Source organism: Macaca nemestrina, chromosome 11 (assembly GCF_043159975.1).
Source record: "Macaca nemestrina isolate mMacNem1 chromosome 11, mMacNem.hap1, whole genome shotgun sequence".
NCBI lineage: Eukaryota > Metazoa > Chordata > Mammalia > Primates > Cercopithecidae > Macaca > Macaca nemestrina.
Genome location: NC_092135.1, coordinates 134,091,455 through 134,110,618, shown reverse-complemented (window position 1 = coordinate 134,110,618; position 19,164 = coordinate 134,091,455). Strand labels below are relative to the sequence as shown.

General features: G+C 46.5%; 1 protein-coding gene across 13 annotated transcripts in view; it reads right to left on the bottom strand.

Annotated features, from left to right (window-relative positions):
• Positions 1 to 19,164, bottom strand: part of LOC105473862 (ArfGAP with GTPase domain, ankyrin repeat and PH domain 1) — a 644,177-nt gene that overhangs the window by 108,181 nt on the left and 516,832 nt on the right. For 9 of the 13 annotated variants that reach the window (XM_071073619.1, XM_071073629.1, XM_071073621.1 and 6 more), the window contains one exon: positions 12,073 to 12,147. The exons of the other annotated variants lie outside the window; for them this stretch is intronic. In XM_071073619.1, the coding sequence (XP_070929720.1) occupies positions 12,073 to 12,147 (75 nt within the window). The remainder of the gene's footprint in view (positions 1 to 12,072; positions 12,148 to 19,164) is intronic. 13 annotated transcript variants of the gene reach the window in all.

Below are 19,164 nucleotides of genomic sequence, written 5' to 3'. Positions count from 1 at the left end.
AGTAGCTGGGATTACAGGCGTAAGCCACCATGCCCAGTGTCTCACTCTTTTAAAATTGGATTTCTGTCGTTACTAAACCCAGTTCTGACTAATCCAGTGGAGAAGACCTATCCTCGTGGTGATCTCCTATGTGCTGCTCTGGTGACATTATTAGGTCAACACCTAGCAAATCTCAAGATTTAATCCGTGTTTACACTTTGGTGTGACCATTTACACTCATTATGTAAACAGTGAATAGATGTTTGGACCCAAGTGTTTTCCCTTCTTCTGTGTGGAGAGAACAGGAACATGTGCTCCTCCTGAGGTTCAAAGAAGAATTTTTAGCAGATGATAGAGCCTTATTCAAATCACCAATGGCCCCGAAGGGCTGCAACACATTACGAAGTGGCACGGTGATGACATTTTACTTATGAGCAACTAAATTAAAAATGATCAAAACAGTAATTGGCAGTGTGAGGCCCATCAGTCAGAGACAGAGCTGAGCATTACTCTCCACTGCCACCCTCACTTCAAACGTGCAGAACAAGCACGAACCCGTGAGGATGCCCCGTTCCGAGCTTTCATTTTTCGTGGTGTCATTTCACTAATACAAACTTCCTATTAGTGACAATTGCAGTGGCTTCTATTTCATTCACTGTAAAAACGGATTTTGGGTTGTAGAAGTTCCTGATGGTATATCTATTAAAAGCATGTTGAAGTTTCAGATACACGCACAGACAGCAAAATTAATCCCCCTGCTCCTGAAAAATCAAAACGCCACCACGCCCCAAAGCCCGAAGTAACGGATGGTGTGCTGTTTCCCCGTGTGACATTCCAGGGCTTGGCTGTTTAATAAAGTTTTGTGATTGGGCTCACAGGGATTTAAACAGTTTTCTGTGTTGAACGGTTAGCTGTGGAAAGGTCCACTATAATAGTATTTTAGCACCATGAACCTGTCGAAATCAACCTGCCCAATTATTCCAAACGACATTAATAACACCGGATATTACACTAATTGTGTCCAGTTTCTATGCAGACGAGGCCCCGTGGGGCTAATTTTGCCTCCTTAGGGGCAAGAAACTCAGCCATCAGACTGATTTCACAAGGAATCCCTCCTCATTACACGAATCCAGGCTGTCAAACTTTTTTTTTTCTTAAAGGTTAATGGGCCAATCCGTCATCAATTATTTTTTGGCGGAATTCTAGCAGACAAAGGGTTAAAGGGCTAAAAACAGCTGAAAACCGTTTCACATTTGGAAGTTGCTTTCAACAGGAGGCATCTGACAAGGATGCATGGGGGAGCGTGGGTGCCAGGCGAGGGAAGGAGGGAGGCACAGAGGCACAGGTCTCGGGTAAGGGGTTTAGGGAAGAGGACAACTGCACTGTGCTCTTGCAAAGACCAAGAGGACCTGGATCTGTGTCCTGGACTATGACGCAAAATGGCTCAAAGCTGTTGATGGGGCTGGGCGCAGTGGCTCATGCCTGTAATCCTAACACTTTGGGAGGCTGAGGTGGGCAGACTGCCTGAGCTCAGGAGTTCGAGACCAGCCTGGGCAACATGATGAAACCCCATCTCTACTAAAATACGAATAAAAAAAATTAGCTGGGCGTGGTGGTGTGCGCCTATAGTCCGAGCTACTCGGGAGGCTGAGGCAGGAGAACTACTTGAACCTGGGAGGCGGAGGTTGTAGTGAGCCAAGATCACGCCACTGCACTCCAGCTTGGGTGACAAAACAAGACTTTGTCTCCAAAAAAAAAAAAAAAAGAAAAAACTACTGATGGGTGCAGGTGCAAGATCACGCCACTGCACTCTAGCCTGGGTGACAAAGCGAGACTCCGTCTCAAAAAAAAAAAAACAAAACAAATTACTGATGGGTGCAGGTGCAATGCCGAGATCTGTTTCTCATCTGAATCAAAAAAGGCTCGAGGAGGATGTAGAAGTCACTCACTCCAAGTTCTTCAATGACCGGATGAGAATCTGGGTCCTGGGGAGAGAGGAGGTTCTCCCAGGGTGCCCTATAGCCTGAAATCCAGGATCCTGAGGCCCACCCAGTGTTCCATCCACAAGGCTAAGCATCCTTTGTGACATATTTAATGACAAACCCATGATGAAAACGAAATGTGCTATCGCAACGGTGCAGAGATGACACGCTCAGCGTGGAGGATGGGCATGTTCGCTGCACGAAGAGTCCAGGATCTACCAAGCCCAGAGGCCTCCAGACGGCACCACTGCAAAATGGCGGGACAATACAATAGCCAAGGCCTGAGCAGAAAATTACCATCTTCTCCACTCTGCAAAATGGCGGGACAATACAATAGCCAAGGCCTGAGCAGAAAATAACCATCTTCTCCACTCCTGCCCTTGGTAAAAGAATTGGGACTTCTGTTTTAGGACACACCACAAAGCCCTGGTGAACACATTACCACCGATGCTTACCTTCCGCCAAGCCTTTTTTCTTTTTTCCCTTTTAACAAGTGAGTTTTCGCTATGGGTTCTCCCAGTTCTGTCCGAACCGGAGCTCCAATTCTGGGGTTCTCTCTCCTGGAACCTACTTCCCACTCTGCCATTGACGGACTGGTGCCCATGAACAGCCCACTTCATCTTTCTGATTTCAGCTTTATCTGCAAGGGAGGTATCACGCTGGATCTGGGATGACAAAGGGAAGCTCTCTCTCCTTTTCTTTGAGAAACAGACATTCCTAACTGTTCCTGAAGAGGCTGGTGCAGCCCCAGAATTCCTCTTCACACAGTTCTCCAGGTAGCCACTGTCAATGCAACGGCGTTGGAGACTCAGACGGAATGTCCTCGCTACCTTGTGGTCTCTCTCCCTCTACCACGACCCATACCCTAAGCGGCAACGTGTGGCAATGTCAGGCACCCACCCGGGCTTTAATGCTATTTTCCGTCGTATACTTTGTAAAATCCTCCAATATTTCTGTTTTTTTTTTTTGAGACGGAGTCTTGCTCTGTCACCCAGGCTGGAGTGCAGTGGCCGGATCTCAGCTCACTGCAAGCTCCTCCTCTCGGGTTCACGCCATTCTCCTGCCTCAGCCTCCCGAGTAGCTGGGACTACAGGCACCCGCCACTTCGCCCGGCTAGTTTTTTGTATTTTTTAGTAGAGACGGGGTTTCACCGTATTAGCCAGGATGGTCTCGATCTCCTGACCTCATGATCCGCCCGTCTCGGCCTCCCAAAGTGCTGGGATTACAGGCTTGAGCCACCGCGCCCGGCCAATATTTCTGTTTTAAAAGCATCTATTACATAGGCACGTGGCTTAGATATTTTACCCAACTATGACAAAAAGTGCACACATTAAGATGTCAGCCAAAGCGCAGTATTAAAAAGTCAGTTTTTATTTTCAAATTTTCTCCCGTTTTTGTAGGAAAAGATTGATGTGAAAGAAAGTCTGCTGGCCGGGTGCGGTGGCTCAAGCCTGTAATCCTAACACTGCGAGAGGCCCAGTGGGGGCAGATCACTTGAGGTCAGGAGTTCGGGAGCAGCCTGCGTGACATGGCAAAACCCCATCTCTACTAAAAACACAAAAAGTAGCTGGGTGTGGTGGCGGGTGTCTGTAATCCCAGCTACTCAGCAGGCCGAGGCATGAGAATCACTTGAACCCTGGAGATGGAGGCTGCAGCGAGCGGAGATTGTGCCACTGCACTCCAGCCTGGGCAACAGAGTGAGACTCCCTGCCCCCTCCCCAAAAAAAAGACGAAGCAGGCAAGCCTGGAGAACACGAACCAGGGTTGTACAGAACCAAGACCTATGGAAAATAACACATAAAGCCCACCCCTTACTATAATTGAGAAGTTATTAATTTTAAACAAAAACAAAAGATCATTATAAACACACACAGTTCACGGTTCTCAGGTAACTGTTTTTGGAAACTCCGAATTTGGTCAATATCTTTGTTAAGCCAAGAGAGTCCAACAGAAGTGTTGTCCTGTGGCTTAATTTAGAAGAGTGTGATTAATTCTGCGAAGAAGCAAATCCCCACAGGTAAATTACAAGGTTAGGAACGTTTAACTACTAAATATTCCCCGGGAGGGTTCTCATGACGTACAAAGGACGCTTTTGTTTTTTTTTTTTTTTTTTTGAGACGGGGTCTCGCTCTGTCACCCAGGCTGGAGTGCAGTGGCCGGATCTCAGCTCACTGCAGGCTCCGCCTCCCGGGTTCACGCCATTCTCCTGCCTCAGCCTCCCGAGTAGCTGGGACTACAGGCGCCCGCCACCTCGCCCGGCTAGTTTTTTGTATTTTTTAGTAGAGACGGGGTTTCACCGGGTTAGCCAGGATGGTCTTGATCTCCTGACCTTGTGATCCACCCGTCTCGGCCTCCCAAAGTGCTGGGATTACAGGCTTGAGCCACCGCGCCCGGCCTTGTTTTTCAAACACATCATAAAGAGTTGGGAGAGCAGTTCAAGGGCTACGTGTAAAGAAACTCCATTTGAAAGCTTTGGCTTCCAGATCTGTAGGATGCCATATGTGCCTTTTTTTTTTTTTTTTTTTTTTTCTTTTCTGAGACAGGGTCTCTGTCGCCCAGGCTGGAGGACAAGGGCATCATCTCGGCTCACTGTAACCTCCACCTCCTGGGCTCAAGTGCTCCTCCCACCTCAGCCTCCCGAGTAGCTGGGACTACAGGCGTGTGCCACCACGCCTGGCTAATTTTTGTATTTTTTGTAGAGAAAAATTCGTTGCCCAGGCTGGTCTTGAATTCCTGAACTCAGGCAATCCACCCACCTCAGCCTCCCAAAGTGATGGGATTAGAGATGTGAGTCACTGTGCCTGGCCCATGCATGTCTTAAATTAAGAAAAGACGCCAAAACAAAGCTCTTGGGGGGGGGGAAAAAAAAAAGTTACCTGACTGCAAATTGAAAACATCTTGCGATATGGCAGGAGTGAGTGTTGAGGTCTCCCTTATACTTTCTCCGTCCCAGACACCCTGTGAAAGCTCCAGGCCCAAGTGTTCAGTTTAGAAAGAGAAAGCAATGAGAGGCGCATGTCGTGATTTATCTCGATTTATCTCGTTCCTAAGCGGTAACCATTTGTTACTCATCCTGACACACTCCCCACTTTGCAGAGGTCCCCTTGGACTCCTATTTATAGGAATAAGTGAACACGGCCACGCTGGGCAGGCCTAGGGCGGGTTCCTCTGCAAGAGTCCAGCATGGCCATCACGAGACCCGGCCCCTGGGCTCACCAGGAACCTGCAGTGGCACCCTCCACTGTCCACGGGGGGCTTCCCCTCCTAGGTGCTGCCCAGCGCCGAGGTGATGCCCAAGACTGTCATCCTTTCAAAAGGAGGGGGCTAGAAAAATGGGCAATCTTGCTTCTCTCCCCAAAATGTCAATTCTAGTTATTCTCCGTGTAAGGGTTTCCTAAATCTGAAGTTACCTGCATTAGTTTTTTCCCATGCAAGCATTTCCCAAATCTGAAGTTATCTGCATTAGTGTTTTTTTTTTTTTTTTTTTTGAGACAGAGTCTTGCTCTGTCGCCCAGGTTGGAGTGTAGTGGCACGATCTTGGCTCACTGCAACCTCTGCCTCCCTGGTTCAAGAGATTCTTGTGCCTCAGCCTCCCAAGTAGCTGGCATTACACGCATGCACCACCACGCCCAGCTACTTTTTGTATTTTTAGTAGAGACGGGGTTCCACCACGTTGACCAGGCTGGTCTCGAATGCCTGACCTCAAGTGATCCGCCCACCTCGACCTCCCAAAGTGCTGGGGTTACAGGAGTGAGCCGCTGCGCCCGGCCTACCTGCATTAGTTCTTAGTTGGTGCTGCTCATCACTGAGGAGGGCTGGCTTTGGCCCGCTCTGCTCTGCACTGATACATGAAAAAGGCCCACCGAATAGTCCACAGATATTCTCCATGGAGTCTTTGGGTCATTTTTCTATTAAATAAGTCTGTATAGCAATTTAATAGCAGCCACGGTGGCCAGCTTACCCACGTGCCAAGCTCTGTGGGAAGCGCTTCACAGGCTTCACTTCATTTCTTCTTCAATCACCCTTCAAGGTAGGTTTCATTGTCTCCGTGCGAGAGGAAGAAAAGAGCAGAGAGGAAGGACAGATCCAGGAAAGCATCCCAAGCCACAGAGCTGGGAAGTGGCAGAGAGGGGATGAGACCCAGGCGCGTGTGACTCGACAGCTCACGCTTTTAGCCAAATTTCTACAACTGACGATTCTTCTCAGATGGAGAAAGCAAATGGAAGCAGGAGGGTAGGTTTAAAAGTCTAGAAAACAGATTAAGTTTCATTTCTAAATTCCCCCCCTATGCTTCACAGGCAACGCTTCTTATCAAATCTCTGTTCCTGGCTACATGAACAACGTTCAAGCACTGCAATTTTCTTTGAATAACGAGAGAATCTGGGTACTTGAGTACTGGGGCTTCTGGTCCCAGGCAAGGACCAATGCAGGGGCCATGTTCCACGTCTCTAGGTATGTTAGCTTGCTGACTCCTCCCCACACCCTGTGCAGTGGGCGTCATCACCCCAGTTTATAGGTGGGGAAACCGAGGTACAGGGAAGACACATCAAGAACCCAAGGTTAGAGCTATGAAGTGGGGATGTGGGACTGAACCAAGACCACTTGAGTTAAGATTTGGGCTTGAGTCTGGTGCCAACGCCTGCCTTGTACAAACAAGAGCAGTGATTCAGTGTGAAAGAGAACCCCGTCTGAGCCTGGAGAATGCTCACTGCAGAGAGCAGGTTCTGGAAGGCAGCCTCACACAGTGGGGACCTACACGGGGCACTGGGGAGACTGCTGGGGCATTTGGCGGGGGCCTTGATCAGACACTGCAGTGAGTCCTTCAGGAAACACACAACACGATGGGTCACAGATGGTCAAGCAGGGCTGCCTTCTTCCTCTGCTGGAGATGACGACGATGGCTGTCTGCAGATCTGGGGATCATCTAGTCCCCTCCACCGGTCCCGGTCCCAGAAGAATCCTCTGCACATACCTCACACTCAAGCCTAAGGGCGCGGCAGGCTCTGTACTGAGCCCCGTCCAGGTGCAGGCTGCTGCCTCCACCCAGAATTCCAGCCCCATCTCCCTGAGAGCTCCTGGGGCTCACGCCTGCCCTTCTCCCAGGCTCAGTTTCTTCTTTTATAAAACAAGGAGGAAAAGATCTCCCTCTGCTAGGGGTGCACGACAGGATGCAGGAAATTGCTCAGTGCCGAGGATGCGGTCGCTGTGGTTCCTGTCACATCCCGCAGGCCGTGATACCTGTCCTGACCCCTAAATTAAATGTATTTCCGCTCTCCACAAAGCCCCCAGAGCCTCCAGGGCCTCCTCCCTCCTTCTGCATGAGATCCTTTGTGCAGCCTCCTAGACTGACAGTAAGCTCCCTGAGGGCAGTAGGCGGGTGCACCCTTACCCTCTCCATTGCCCCAGCACCCAGCACAGGAAATGGCGCATCCCGGCAGGGAGCTGAGTCAGGAACAAGCAGGCAGGCCTACCTCACACTCGGCAAGACCATCATTCTCAGATGTGGGTCTGTAATTTGTTTAACTGTGAATGAGTTGAAGTCTCAGAACTGTGACCAAGAATACGAGTGGTAGAGGGAATGGCCCACGCGTTAGGCCTGCTCACATCTGCTCAGAGAAACAGTGACCATCTGGGCTGTTCAGTGGAGAAGGCAGGTGCGGGTCTGACTGCAGGCCTGAGGCTCGAAGCTGTGTCTGTGATGAAATCTCCAAAAGGAGGTTTGCTGTTTCTCCATGGCCACGCCTATGCTTGGAATCCCAGTGTCAGGGAGACTGGGTTGCAGCAATCTGGCCCACTGTGGTGAAGAGAAGTACCCAAAGCAGAGGTTTCCCAGGTCTGTTGCTGGGGCGAGCTCTAAATCCACAGAAATGAGCCTTTATAGACAGGCTCCAATTAGGACTTTAGGCCAATACTGAATCTCGCTAACACTTGCATGCAAGCGTCATCACCTGTGTGAAGAGGCCTATCTTAAGTATTCGTTCTGCTGCCAAGGAATGGGCTTGGTACCCCAAGAAGTGCCCCCTTGTTTCCTAAAACCTCTCTCCTTTATCTGTTTAGGTACTGGAAGTACTTTTCTTTTGCAAACACAGTGAGCTTAAACGCTCTTGAAAGAGCCCATGTGTTCACCCAACTCACAGCGGTTGACAACATCATCTGTGTTTAGTGGCATGGGGCAGGCAAGGCCTGGAGATGGGTCCAGGTGTTGTGCAATTCTGCCCTGCTGTGCAGCGATCAGAGGCCTCCCTCCCGAGTTTCCTCTTGCACAACGTCCACTCTTCCGCCACTTGGTCCACTTTGTTCTTTCTCCAATACACTTACTTTAGAGTTGAACATGTGTGAGTCTAGCCTCAGTCATCTGGTATTTAGAGCTTTTTCTCCGTTGGGTTGGGAGTCAGCAGTTTATTGGAGGATCATATCATGAAGACACCCTTCCATTCACAAGCTCCTGAGATGGAAAAGTTACAGCTGCATTCTGGTTGAAGAATATTCAATTTCACCCATCTTGAGAAAGTTCATTGTTAAAAAGCAACAAAAGTTTGTACATTAGTGCAATCATATATATCCAAAGTTTCTATCTCGGTTTCAGTGTTAGCCATAATGGACAGACAACAGATAAAATATTTTTGTTTTTTAATCTGGTCTGTGCGTTTCCCTTGCAAGTTTTGTTTGTTTTTATCCACTCCTGACATCCATCCACAAACTCCTTCCACGTGGATCTGTGAGCAGGTCCCAGAGTCAAGAGATCTGGGCCCACGTCCTGCCTCTGGTACACGCTAGCTTGTTCTGCAGAAAATCACCTGAGTTATCAGAATCCCAATTTCCCATCCATCACATGATACCTACCTGGCAAGGGGAGTGTGAAGATTAAATGAGATAATGTGGTCCAGGGGCCGGAAGAGAGAGGACATAGAAGAAAAAGGGCTTCAGAGAGATCCTTAGACTCAAACCGTGGCTCTGCCCATCTCTCCTAAACCTGGATCCCGAGGAAAGTCCCAGAACAGCTGAGTCCACTCCCATCTCCCAGCGGGTGTCTCCCCTTATCCCTGAAGCTCAAGTTCTCCCTCTAGACACAGGAAACTCTAGTGTCCACCTTACTTGGGTGGTGTTTTTTGGGTGCCTTTGAGTAAATCACTCAAGTGGGCCACTTTAAAAGGTACTCCACTTGGGGATGGGTATATTTAGTGTAACACTCAAGACATGAGGTTAAACCAAAGCTAAAAAGTTCAGGATACAAATTTTCATGAAGGGTCACTTTATAGACAGTGAATATGTGATAACATCACACATCAAAAGGCTGCAAATCAGAAAGGAATTTGATAATTATTTTATATAATTTTATAAATTCTGTAATGTACTTTTTTTTTGAGATGGAGTCTCGCTCTGTCATCCAGACTGGAGTGCAGTGGAGTGATCTTGGCTCACTGCAACCTCCGCCTCCTGTGTTCAAGTGATTCTCCTGCCTCAGTCTCCTGAGTAGCTGGGATTACAGGTGCCCGCCACTATGCTTGGGTAATTTTTTTTGTTTTGTTTTTTTTTTTTTTTTTTGAGACGGAGTCTCGCTCTGTCGCCCAGGCTGCAGTGCAGTGACCGGATCGCAGCTCACTGCAAGCTCCGCCTCCCGGGTTTACGCCATTCTCCTGCCTCAGCCTCCCGAGTAGCTGGGACTACAGGCGCCCGCCACCTCGCCCGGCTAGTTTTTCGTATTTTCAGTAGAGATGGGGTTTCACTGTGTTAGCCAGGATGGTCTCGATCTCCTGACCTCGTGATCCGCCCGTCTCGGCCTCCCAAAGTGCTGGGATTACAGGCTTGAGCCACCGCGCCTGGCCTGCTTGGGTAATTTTTAAAAATTATTTGTAGTAGAGATGGGGTTTCACCATGTTGGCCAGGCTGGTCTCGAACTCCTGACCTCAGGTGATCCACCCGTCTCAGCCTCCCAAAGTGCTGGGATTACAGGTATGAGCCACTGCATCTGGTCTGTATTCTGTAATATATTATTAAAAACCATATGAAATGAGATTGCATGTGTACAGATGTTAATCTTAAACCCAAAGTAAATGAAGAATGCTGTCTTTTAATTGAAAATTCACACATGACCTTGAACACCAAACAGAAACTTACTGTAACTGAGAAAAATGAGAGAAAATGTGAGGGACAATTGGATATGCAGTCACTATTTAATATCCCCAGGAATGCCTTTCATAGCTACTGACAGAGGGACCCCAAGTTTGCAATGCTATACAGTACTGACAGATTTCAGAGAGGAATTTGCACCATCCGCCCCTCCGAGGTGCTGGGCAGAGCAGATGCTGTGTATTACCTGAGAAGCTAAGGCCGAGAAGTTCGCACTGCTGCAAATCCTCACTCTTGGTTCTACTGGGTCCCGTGTCACCCACCAGCGTCTCCAGGAAGGCCAGCAAGTCTCAGGGAACCATTTGCCCTCAAGGCTAAGGAGGTATGCCCCTTGCTATCCCCCAATTTTGTATACAACTGCATTTGAAATCAGACCTCACAATTTTTTTTTTTAAAAGGCTGGAAGTCAATAAACAAACTTGTGACAAACCTACATGCATACAAAAATAAATAAATTAATTAAAAAACCCCAACATATTTGGTAAGTACACAGGGAGGAGAAATGATATGCACGCTAAGTTGAAAAACTTTTAAAAAACAGTGAAAAGAGTACACTAATACGCTTTAAAATGCAACAAAAACGATACTGAATGTGACGTTTCTTAAATTCTATTCTTTTCTCCCTTTCATTTGGTGTTTCTTGAGTGCTTTGAAAGAAGATACCCACCAGGCCAAGCTCCATTGGTATCTTAACAGACAACAATTTCCCCTTGAGAAATGGAAAAAAAAAAAAAAAAAAAAAAAAAAAATTAAAAAATGGCTCTTTAACAAGCCATAGTGAAAATGTAGATTTGTTTTCCAGATTTCTTTTTCTTTTTTTTTTTTCCTGGCTGAGAGCAGGGCTTTCAGCAGCAAGACAGGAGTAATTGTGAAAGAAAGAAAAAAGAGGATGGCGATATAAATCAGCAAAGGTTAATGACCAGGATGTGAAGAGAGGGACTTGTTTACAGAAATAGCGTGCAATTTAAAATTTACAAGAGATTTAATGCCATGGCTTGGCAATCGCTAAAATCAACAGCCCAGAAAACAGTGACATTAAGAAAAATATTACAGTTATAATAATCCCCAAATAAGTCAATTAGTGTTAGGGCACGAGCTTGCGATTACTTGACCCATTTGGCTTGCACTTAAGTGAAAAAAAATTTCCCCCTATTATACCAAGATCGCTGGATTGTGACCTGCTTTGCATCGCACCTCCTATACCCCCGCCTCCCTTATGTGTGCATGGGCGGATGGTGGTGGCTTTCCCTTGCCTGGCATCAAAATAATTCTGACCCTTGACATTTGTAATCATAAAAAAAAAAGGCAATTTATAATTGTGTTGTTCAAATGAAGGTGGGGGAAAAATTCAATCTGCTATTATACAAAAGCAATGACGGCTGTCTTCGGTGAAAAAAGCAACGCAAGTCAATTTGTGAACTTTGGCACCAAACGACCTTTAGAAACACAACAAAATACTGAATTTACAAGCAATAGCAGCCCATGCAAATGGCCCGGGCCTGCTTGCCTGTGGATTAGAGCTGCAGAGAGCATTATGGAGAATGCTTCCACAAAACAAATTAAGACTGTTACTTAAATGTCACGGCACACTATTGTATTTGGCTACAGATCATTACACCTGATACTAACACTTTTAAAAACTGTAATAACTTGGGAAATATTACACTGAGTGCCCACATGTATAAAGGAAAAGAAAAAAGAGGAGAAAATAGGTTTCTGAAGTAATTTAAACATCACTACTCTACGACTGAAGGGAAAGGTCAAAATTTAAGTAAGCTGAAAGGAACATGAATGGTAAAATAAAACACACAAACAAAAAGATGAAAAGACCACAGGAATGACTCTGCAAACACAATAAGGGAGCATGCGGCTGTGGGCAAATTGCATTTCCATGCCTGTGTTGAAAGGGAAGGGGCGGGCAGGGGATGAGGCGGGAAGAGGCAGGTGGAGGTGTGGGCAGGTGGAGGTGTGGAGGCGTTACCTTCGGTGTTGGTGCTGCTGCTGTATATATTTCGCAGGCTACCAACACGGTTTAGTTTCCATGCTTTGCGTTTGGCTGCATCCCGAGAGCAGAAAGGGGAGAGGGGAAAAAGAGAGAAAACAAAAAGGAAAAGAAAACAAATGAAAAGGGGAGAAAAAAAAAGGTCAAAGCAGCACACGACGTTGCCTCAGAGCTGTCTGCGCGAAGCGGGTGGGTGCCATGGAGCTCCCTGGCCCGAGCCCTCCAACTCCCCCACAGTCAACAGAGGAACTCGGGAAGGCCGGGGGGTGGACCAGGGTCATCAGGTTCGCATCTCACATCAAAGAAGTACCCATGCGCAGCAGTCTACTTCGCCCTGCTGGGTTTCACACGTGGCCGCTCAAAACAGCACAAGAACTGGCCTCTGCCTTGAGAAATGACGACGCCATTTGAAGCAGCTATGATGCCAGTCACCATAAGCCCTTTGATTCAGCCAAATATTAGCAGCATGTCAAATCAAGAGACCCTGGTTAGGAGCAGTTCATGCCTATGTGTTGCAGAAGGTAGGTTTTAAAACCAAGAGCTGTTAAAAGTGAAGTTGTCTTCCCCAGACAGATTTTTGATCCAGGCGCTATTTACAGCAGCAAAACCCTAGTGCCATTTTGCTGTCTTGAAAGGAGGAGTCCATTCTCTTTGACACTTGGGGGAGTTTCAGGCTCTAAATGGAGCTCCTGGGAACCAGAAGAGCAAATGCCACCTCAGGTTCTCAGAAGGAAGGACAAAACGCCAAGTCACCGACAGCAGGACGCTGGGTTACGAAGAGAAGCAATTTAACAAGGGCGCAGCAGGCCCACCACTCAGGCTGTGTGTAGTCCCTGGATGGATCACTGAGATGGGACCCCCACCCTCCAGGGACACATTCTCCACTCCACCAGGCCCCCACCCTCCCAACCATCAACTCAGAAATGCTGACATCTGTGGCAGGGAAGACGTCGACTTGAGACGTTCTCTCTCCCTTCAGGAGATATGTTATAAAAACCCAAGAGTTCAACAGGGTGGCTCAAGTCTTCAGGCAAATGTAGGGAAAGGCACAGCCCCAGCTCACAGGGCTGGAGGGCTCGGCCTACTGTGCAGGCAGGTACGACCGAATGCTTAGTGGCGGTCACTGCCATTCACGTTCTGAAGAAGGGGTCTCACAGGACTGTCTGTCTCTCTCAACTTCCACAGGCTGGAAGAGAAACCAGTGCACGCTCCCACAGGGCTCTGTGTGGCCATTTGTGTAATGCAGGTGAGCAGTGCTTATCTGGGACAGGCAGGCCTTTACATTTCCAGAGGCAGGTCTTAGGCCCACAAAGCAGGCAGCCAGGCTGACCCTTTGGTTCCCAAGGCATGAGTTGGCCAACGGTCAGCTCCCTAATCAACCCCAACGCGTTCCTGACTTATGACAGGTTAACTCTTCTTGCCTGCTGTAGTGTTTGAGCCAAAATTCTCAATTTCAAACAGTACAGTTTAGGCTGTGGTTGTAGGTTCTGCGTGTGCACCAAGTTCTGGTGGCCACAAAATGACCCAGTGTGATGCCTAGGCCCCTGTGATGAGTTATGTTGCAGAAATGAATCTCAAGTGCTTCTAACGACACTGGATTTCTTTGTAGAGACAACACAAAACATATGCGAGACACCTGAACCTCTAAGGAAGTAAATAAAATTCTGCGATAAAGCACTGTATACTTAGGATGCAAATTTTACGTCACTCACAAGTAAAAACTAGCTGTGATTTAGTTGCCTCTTGATTTAAAGTGATATTAACTTGTTATAACTAAACACATCTAACAATTCCTTTGCAGCATGAAAATCAACAAATAAGCCAGGTCCTCACGCCTGTAATCCCAGCACTTTGGGAGGCTGAGGTGGGTGGATCACTTGAGGACAGAAGTTCGAGACCAGCCTGGCCAACATGGCAAAACACTGTCTCTACTAAAAATACAAAAATTAGCCAGGCGTGGTAGGGCACGCCTACAATCCCAGCTACTCTGGAGAGAGAGGTTGCAGTGAGCTGAGATTGCACCACGGTACTCCAGCCTGGGCGACAGTGAGAAACTCCGTCTCAAAAAAAAAAATCAACCAATAATTTAGTAAGAAACAACCTCTAAACTAGCAGGCACCTGCAGTTTTACAGGATATGGGTCTACATTTAATTTTTCACAAGTGAAGTCTTCCTTATATCTATATCTTCAGGTTTCTTCACTATCTATGAGGTCCTACCTAAGTATCTGTCTCAGGTAGTTCCAAACCTGGGAAAAGGATCTTCCGAACCCACGGGTACAAATACCTTGCATGAGGAACGAAGGAAACCAAACCCGTCACAGCTCTCAAATGTGTGCTTTAGAAATGCTTGATGGATATGTACCAGGGGCCCCAGGCATAATGATGCAGAATTAGGCACGGGCTTAATTTTTAACTGCTGCAGCTCTGGTGTCTGGGACAGTATTTCACAAGTTCCAGAAAGAAGTAGCCATGAGGAGGCTGCACTCCTCAGAGTACAACTTACTTCTTTCTGCAACATTTACATAGAAATAGGCAGAATGGAGGCTGGGCACCCCTCGGGAGGGGAGGGATGCTGGGGTGCAGGAAGCCTCTTTCCTCGCCCGCTTTCTGCCTTGCATTTTTCACACTCCGCTTTCCCATTACCACAGGATGTATAAGCAGGAAGTGAACTTGCAGCCTGGCTTTCTATTAACCTATTGATGAAATAATCCATTTTAATGTGCAAAATGTCGTGCCTGTGTCTTCCTCTTAAACAAATGGACGTTTTCTGGCTGATACCAAGGTCCTGATACGTGCATCGGTCTCCGGGGACATTGATTGCTCTAAGTTCCCTTGTTTAGAAGCTTCTCAACGAGAAAATACAATCCTATCATCATCAATAACACCTCGGGTTATGTCGGATGCTGTTGCCTGGAATCACGCCCAGGGGCTACGGAGGCACTGCACCAAATGGAACCAGGAGGCTCCGAGCTGATGTTCGGTGCCACCTGGCCACTGCCCACCACTGGCAGCCTCCCTCTGGTCTCAGGCCTTTGGAATAAAAGGTGAATCTCGGGGACTTCAGGGGCACTAGCTATAGACTAAACTTTCCAGGTCTTTATTTTAATTAAAATCAAATAAAAGTGTTAGTCAAATTCCTGTTTTATTTTCATGAATACAGTTTCTTCCTCTTAAACACAGGCTAACTTATTTTGATTTTGTTACTAATGTTATTTCTCACAAAACCTATTATTCTGATATCAAAATTTCACCTATTATTGACTAAAAAGGCAGCAGGGTGTGGGCATTCTGTTAGTGTTTTCCACTCTGCTATTTTGCTTGCTGCACAGGCAAAAGTCTCTTCCGTAAACAGAGTTTCACAACGCCTCCCACAGCTATGTACGCGGCGGGATGTCTCAGCACTCTCTCACATGTTTAAAAACACACATGCAAATCTCAATGGACATGAAATCCCACCGGTATAATTTCAGATGTGGTACAAACTGATTGTCGGCTCCAGTGCAGACAGCGAGACTGATCTCTTCTCACTTTAGTCTGCAAATTAAATGGAACTTTCTGAGCTCTAATCTGGGTACATGGAACAGTCAGTGGGCCTGGGGAGAGAATGCCACTCGTGGGAGGACAGCACTGTCCCCACAATGGTGCCAAAACGTGAACCGTGAACTCAGGTGAAACACAAGAGTGCTACATGTGGGTATCACAGCAAGAGGTACAACAAGAGAATCACCGCTGACTGCTGGGAATTTAAAACACACGTGGAAAATGCATCATCATACTGGCTGGAAGGTATTTTCTAAGGATTAAAAGGATCAAAACTTTGAAAAACTCACGTTAAGACAATGCAGGGAGACTCACTCCTAAACTCTAAGATAAAATGTTTACCCTTATCATAACAATGGTATTAATTTTCCTGCAAACACACACAGAGCCCTCCTGTTGAGGAACACCGAAGGCGTTAGTAAACTGAATTCATAAGGCAGTCTTTGAATTACAAAGAGAGATCACTGTGGCACCTTCTGGTACCACAATCCTAACGTGGACAAAGTGTGCTTTATGTCTACACTGGCTATGTATGTATTTTCTACGTCTTCAGGTTGGCAGATGGGATGGGTGTCACTCCACTCGTGAGGGTCTCACATGGTGCACACTAGAGTGATGCATTTAAAGAAGAAAGCCTGATGGAAACTTTAATTCACAGAACATTTCTTAAGGCATCTGATAGTTATAAACAACAGATCTTGTGTCTGGATGACCAAACGAGGCCTGGCATAATACATTCAACTCCTTGTAATTACTAACAGTCACAATCTTTTCAAAGAGACAGAAGGGGAAAGTGTGCAGCTTACTACGTCTTTCTACGAAGTTAGAGTAGCTGGAATCATTTAGCGTTAACAGCTCCCAATTATTACACCTCTACTTATTTTTAGAAGCTACAGCTTTTCATCTGGGTTCCTGTGACATGAGGGACTTCAATTTTTATTCTGAAATAAAATTTGTTAATTTGTTTCTCTAAGTTTTTTTTTTTTTTTTTAAACTAACACATGTGAATGCCTGAAAACTTATCACCTGAGACTCTTTTGACTGGCTCTGTATAAGCAGAATAAAAATATTCTTTAGTCTGCCGGCATGCTCAAACGAGCAGGGTTTTATTCTAAACTCTTCCTCCATCATTGTACCAGGAAACCACAGGCTTATTAATGTCACCTCTGGTCTCCTCCTGACAGCACTCTTTGTTGATCAGATAAATATTCCTCAGATAGCTGATTAAAAAATGATGCAGCGCTGAGGCTGTGTGTCCAAGGCGCGTCGGCCATGTTGGACGTCCAAGTGTGCATGAATTACATCCTGGCGTGAACCGAGCAGGGCCGGCTAAATGAGGCACGCTGCAGCCCTCAGAATCAATTACGAGAACTAATAGGATCTTTTTACCTCCATGGAAGAAGGGGCTGGGTTGAAGAGGTGTGCCACTCATTTCTAACAATGTCTTGTCTCCGAATGAAACAAATAGCTCTCTCTATTCATAGAAGGGAGTGTAAATTTGTACCTCTAAGAAAAGTCAAATGATCACCTTGTCAGACAGCACTACTCTCTGTCCACATTAGACGTGTATTAATTTATTTTTAAAGATGCCATCAGTATAAATGCCACCGTTGCCGAGGGGAGCGTCTCTGCTCCTTGGAGTGTTTCAGGCTCACTGCGGCACCAGGATCCTTGATATAAAGATCATCCCCCAGGAACCTCGGCAGGTGTGAGCGGATTCTGCTGTGGTTTTGTGTCACTTCCAGTTTAGTGTGCCCGGTATCCCGTGATCTTTTGTCCGTGGCGATTTCATTGTGAGGTTAGAGATTGGGGATTTCTTTTGTGCTGGCCATTTGAACGTTCATTTGCTCAACAAGACGGTGTAAATGTTCTGTTCTCTTATAAAAAGGCAGTGGATTTCTTTTTTTCATAAGATGCAACCCAGAAGATTCTTCCACTATGTGAACTCACTACTTTAGCTGTGAAGGGGCTTGACATCATGGCCGCTTCCTAGCGGAGACCTCACAGAGAAGGAGTCATGTTGAAACGTCAGTTCAAAGGGCCTTTGAAGGGATTAAACAAAACCCGAGGCCAAGCAAATATATAGGACACATGTTCAGGAAGGAAAATAACTTTATCGTGATCAGTTTCTGGCAAGGCCAACAGTCTTCGTAATTTGGAGCCACAAAACACAGAAGATAAAATAACCTAAGTAAAACTCATGAAATAAAAGTCATCAATCTCGAATTAGGGAATTTGAATCTGGTTTCCAAGAACTCATAATGGCTTTCTTTACAGCAAATACAACTTTCACATCGGTGGCTTCTTTCAACCTCTTACTCTGTGAAAACTGCCAAGGGCTTCTCCATAGTGGGCTAATGTAGGTGCACGCGGGAAATACCATCAAGCCGGGAAAATAGGGAAAATAAAAACGAAGCAAGACCTCCAAGATATGCAATAAAACCAGAAGTTCCAATTAGGTCGAGGTGGTTTTCCCTTTGGCCTAGAAACACGCAGAGGCAGAGATCAAGGGTACAGGTGCACCCCAAATCCACTGGGTATTTCGATACAACACCAAGAGTGTAAGTTTTTACAGGGAGCGAAAAGCAGTGAGTTGAAGTAAGATATAACTTCACGACACATTTCTAATGTACACTTTTTGTTTTGCACATTGTCATATGAACATGAGAAACGCATCAGTGAAAAACAGAAACTTCTCTCCCTGTTTTCACGGAGTGCTTGTTCATTTCGCAAAGGAAAGGCTTTTTTGGAGGATGGCCTGTCAGGGAATTGACACCGGGGGTCCATGGTTCCCGGGCTTCCCCTTCTGCGGGGTATATGACAACAGCATGAGAACAGAAACCGACGAGGCCTTCAGTGTGGCTGGGCCCCAGCCAGCATCACGAGGCATCCCCTGCCTAGAAAATAACTTCACCGTGATCAGTTTTATTTTCTAGGTCTAGTTATTCGGCTGCACAGTGTTATATGCACTCCAATCGTAACATACGTTAGGACTGAATACTTGGCAATCAAAATTGAAAACACACACACAGCAAACCAAATTCTCACTTAGAAAAAAATGAGGTTCAAATTAGTTTTTCAAAACCAAATGACGTGTGGAGTAACATGCACCTCTTTCTTGTGAGATTTGATCAGTTGTGGTCACACAATTGTGTGGGTTGAGCAGTAGTGGTGCCTGGGAGCAGCCGCAGGTCCCCTGACTTCTGCCCCTTCTCACATCCCCTCTCCAAGGACTGGCTGGCTGCTCCGTGAAGCGGATGGAAGGCTGGGGGCTGGGGATGCCGGGATGGGGAGGCTGGTGAGGAGGGGCCACTTCAGCCCTCCTGAGACAGAAATGGGTGATAATGGGAAACATTCATCTCTTTTTTTCCCTCATCCCTTTCTTCTTTTTAATTTCCTCTAACAGAATATATTGCAGGCCTTTTGGTTCTTTTTTTTCTTTCTTAAACACAAAATCTTTTTCAAACATTCCAAAAAACTTGTTTTTTTAATCAAACTCCAAATTGTGTTATCATATTTCAAAGGCAAT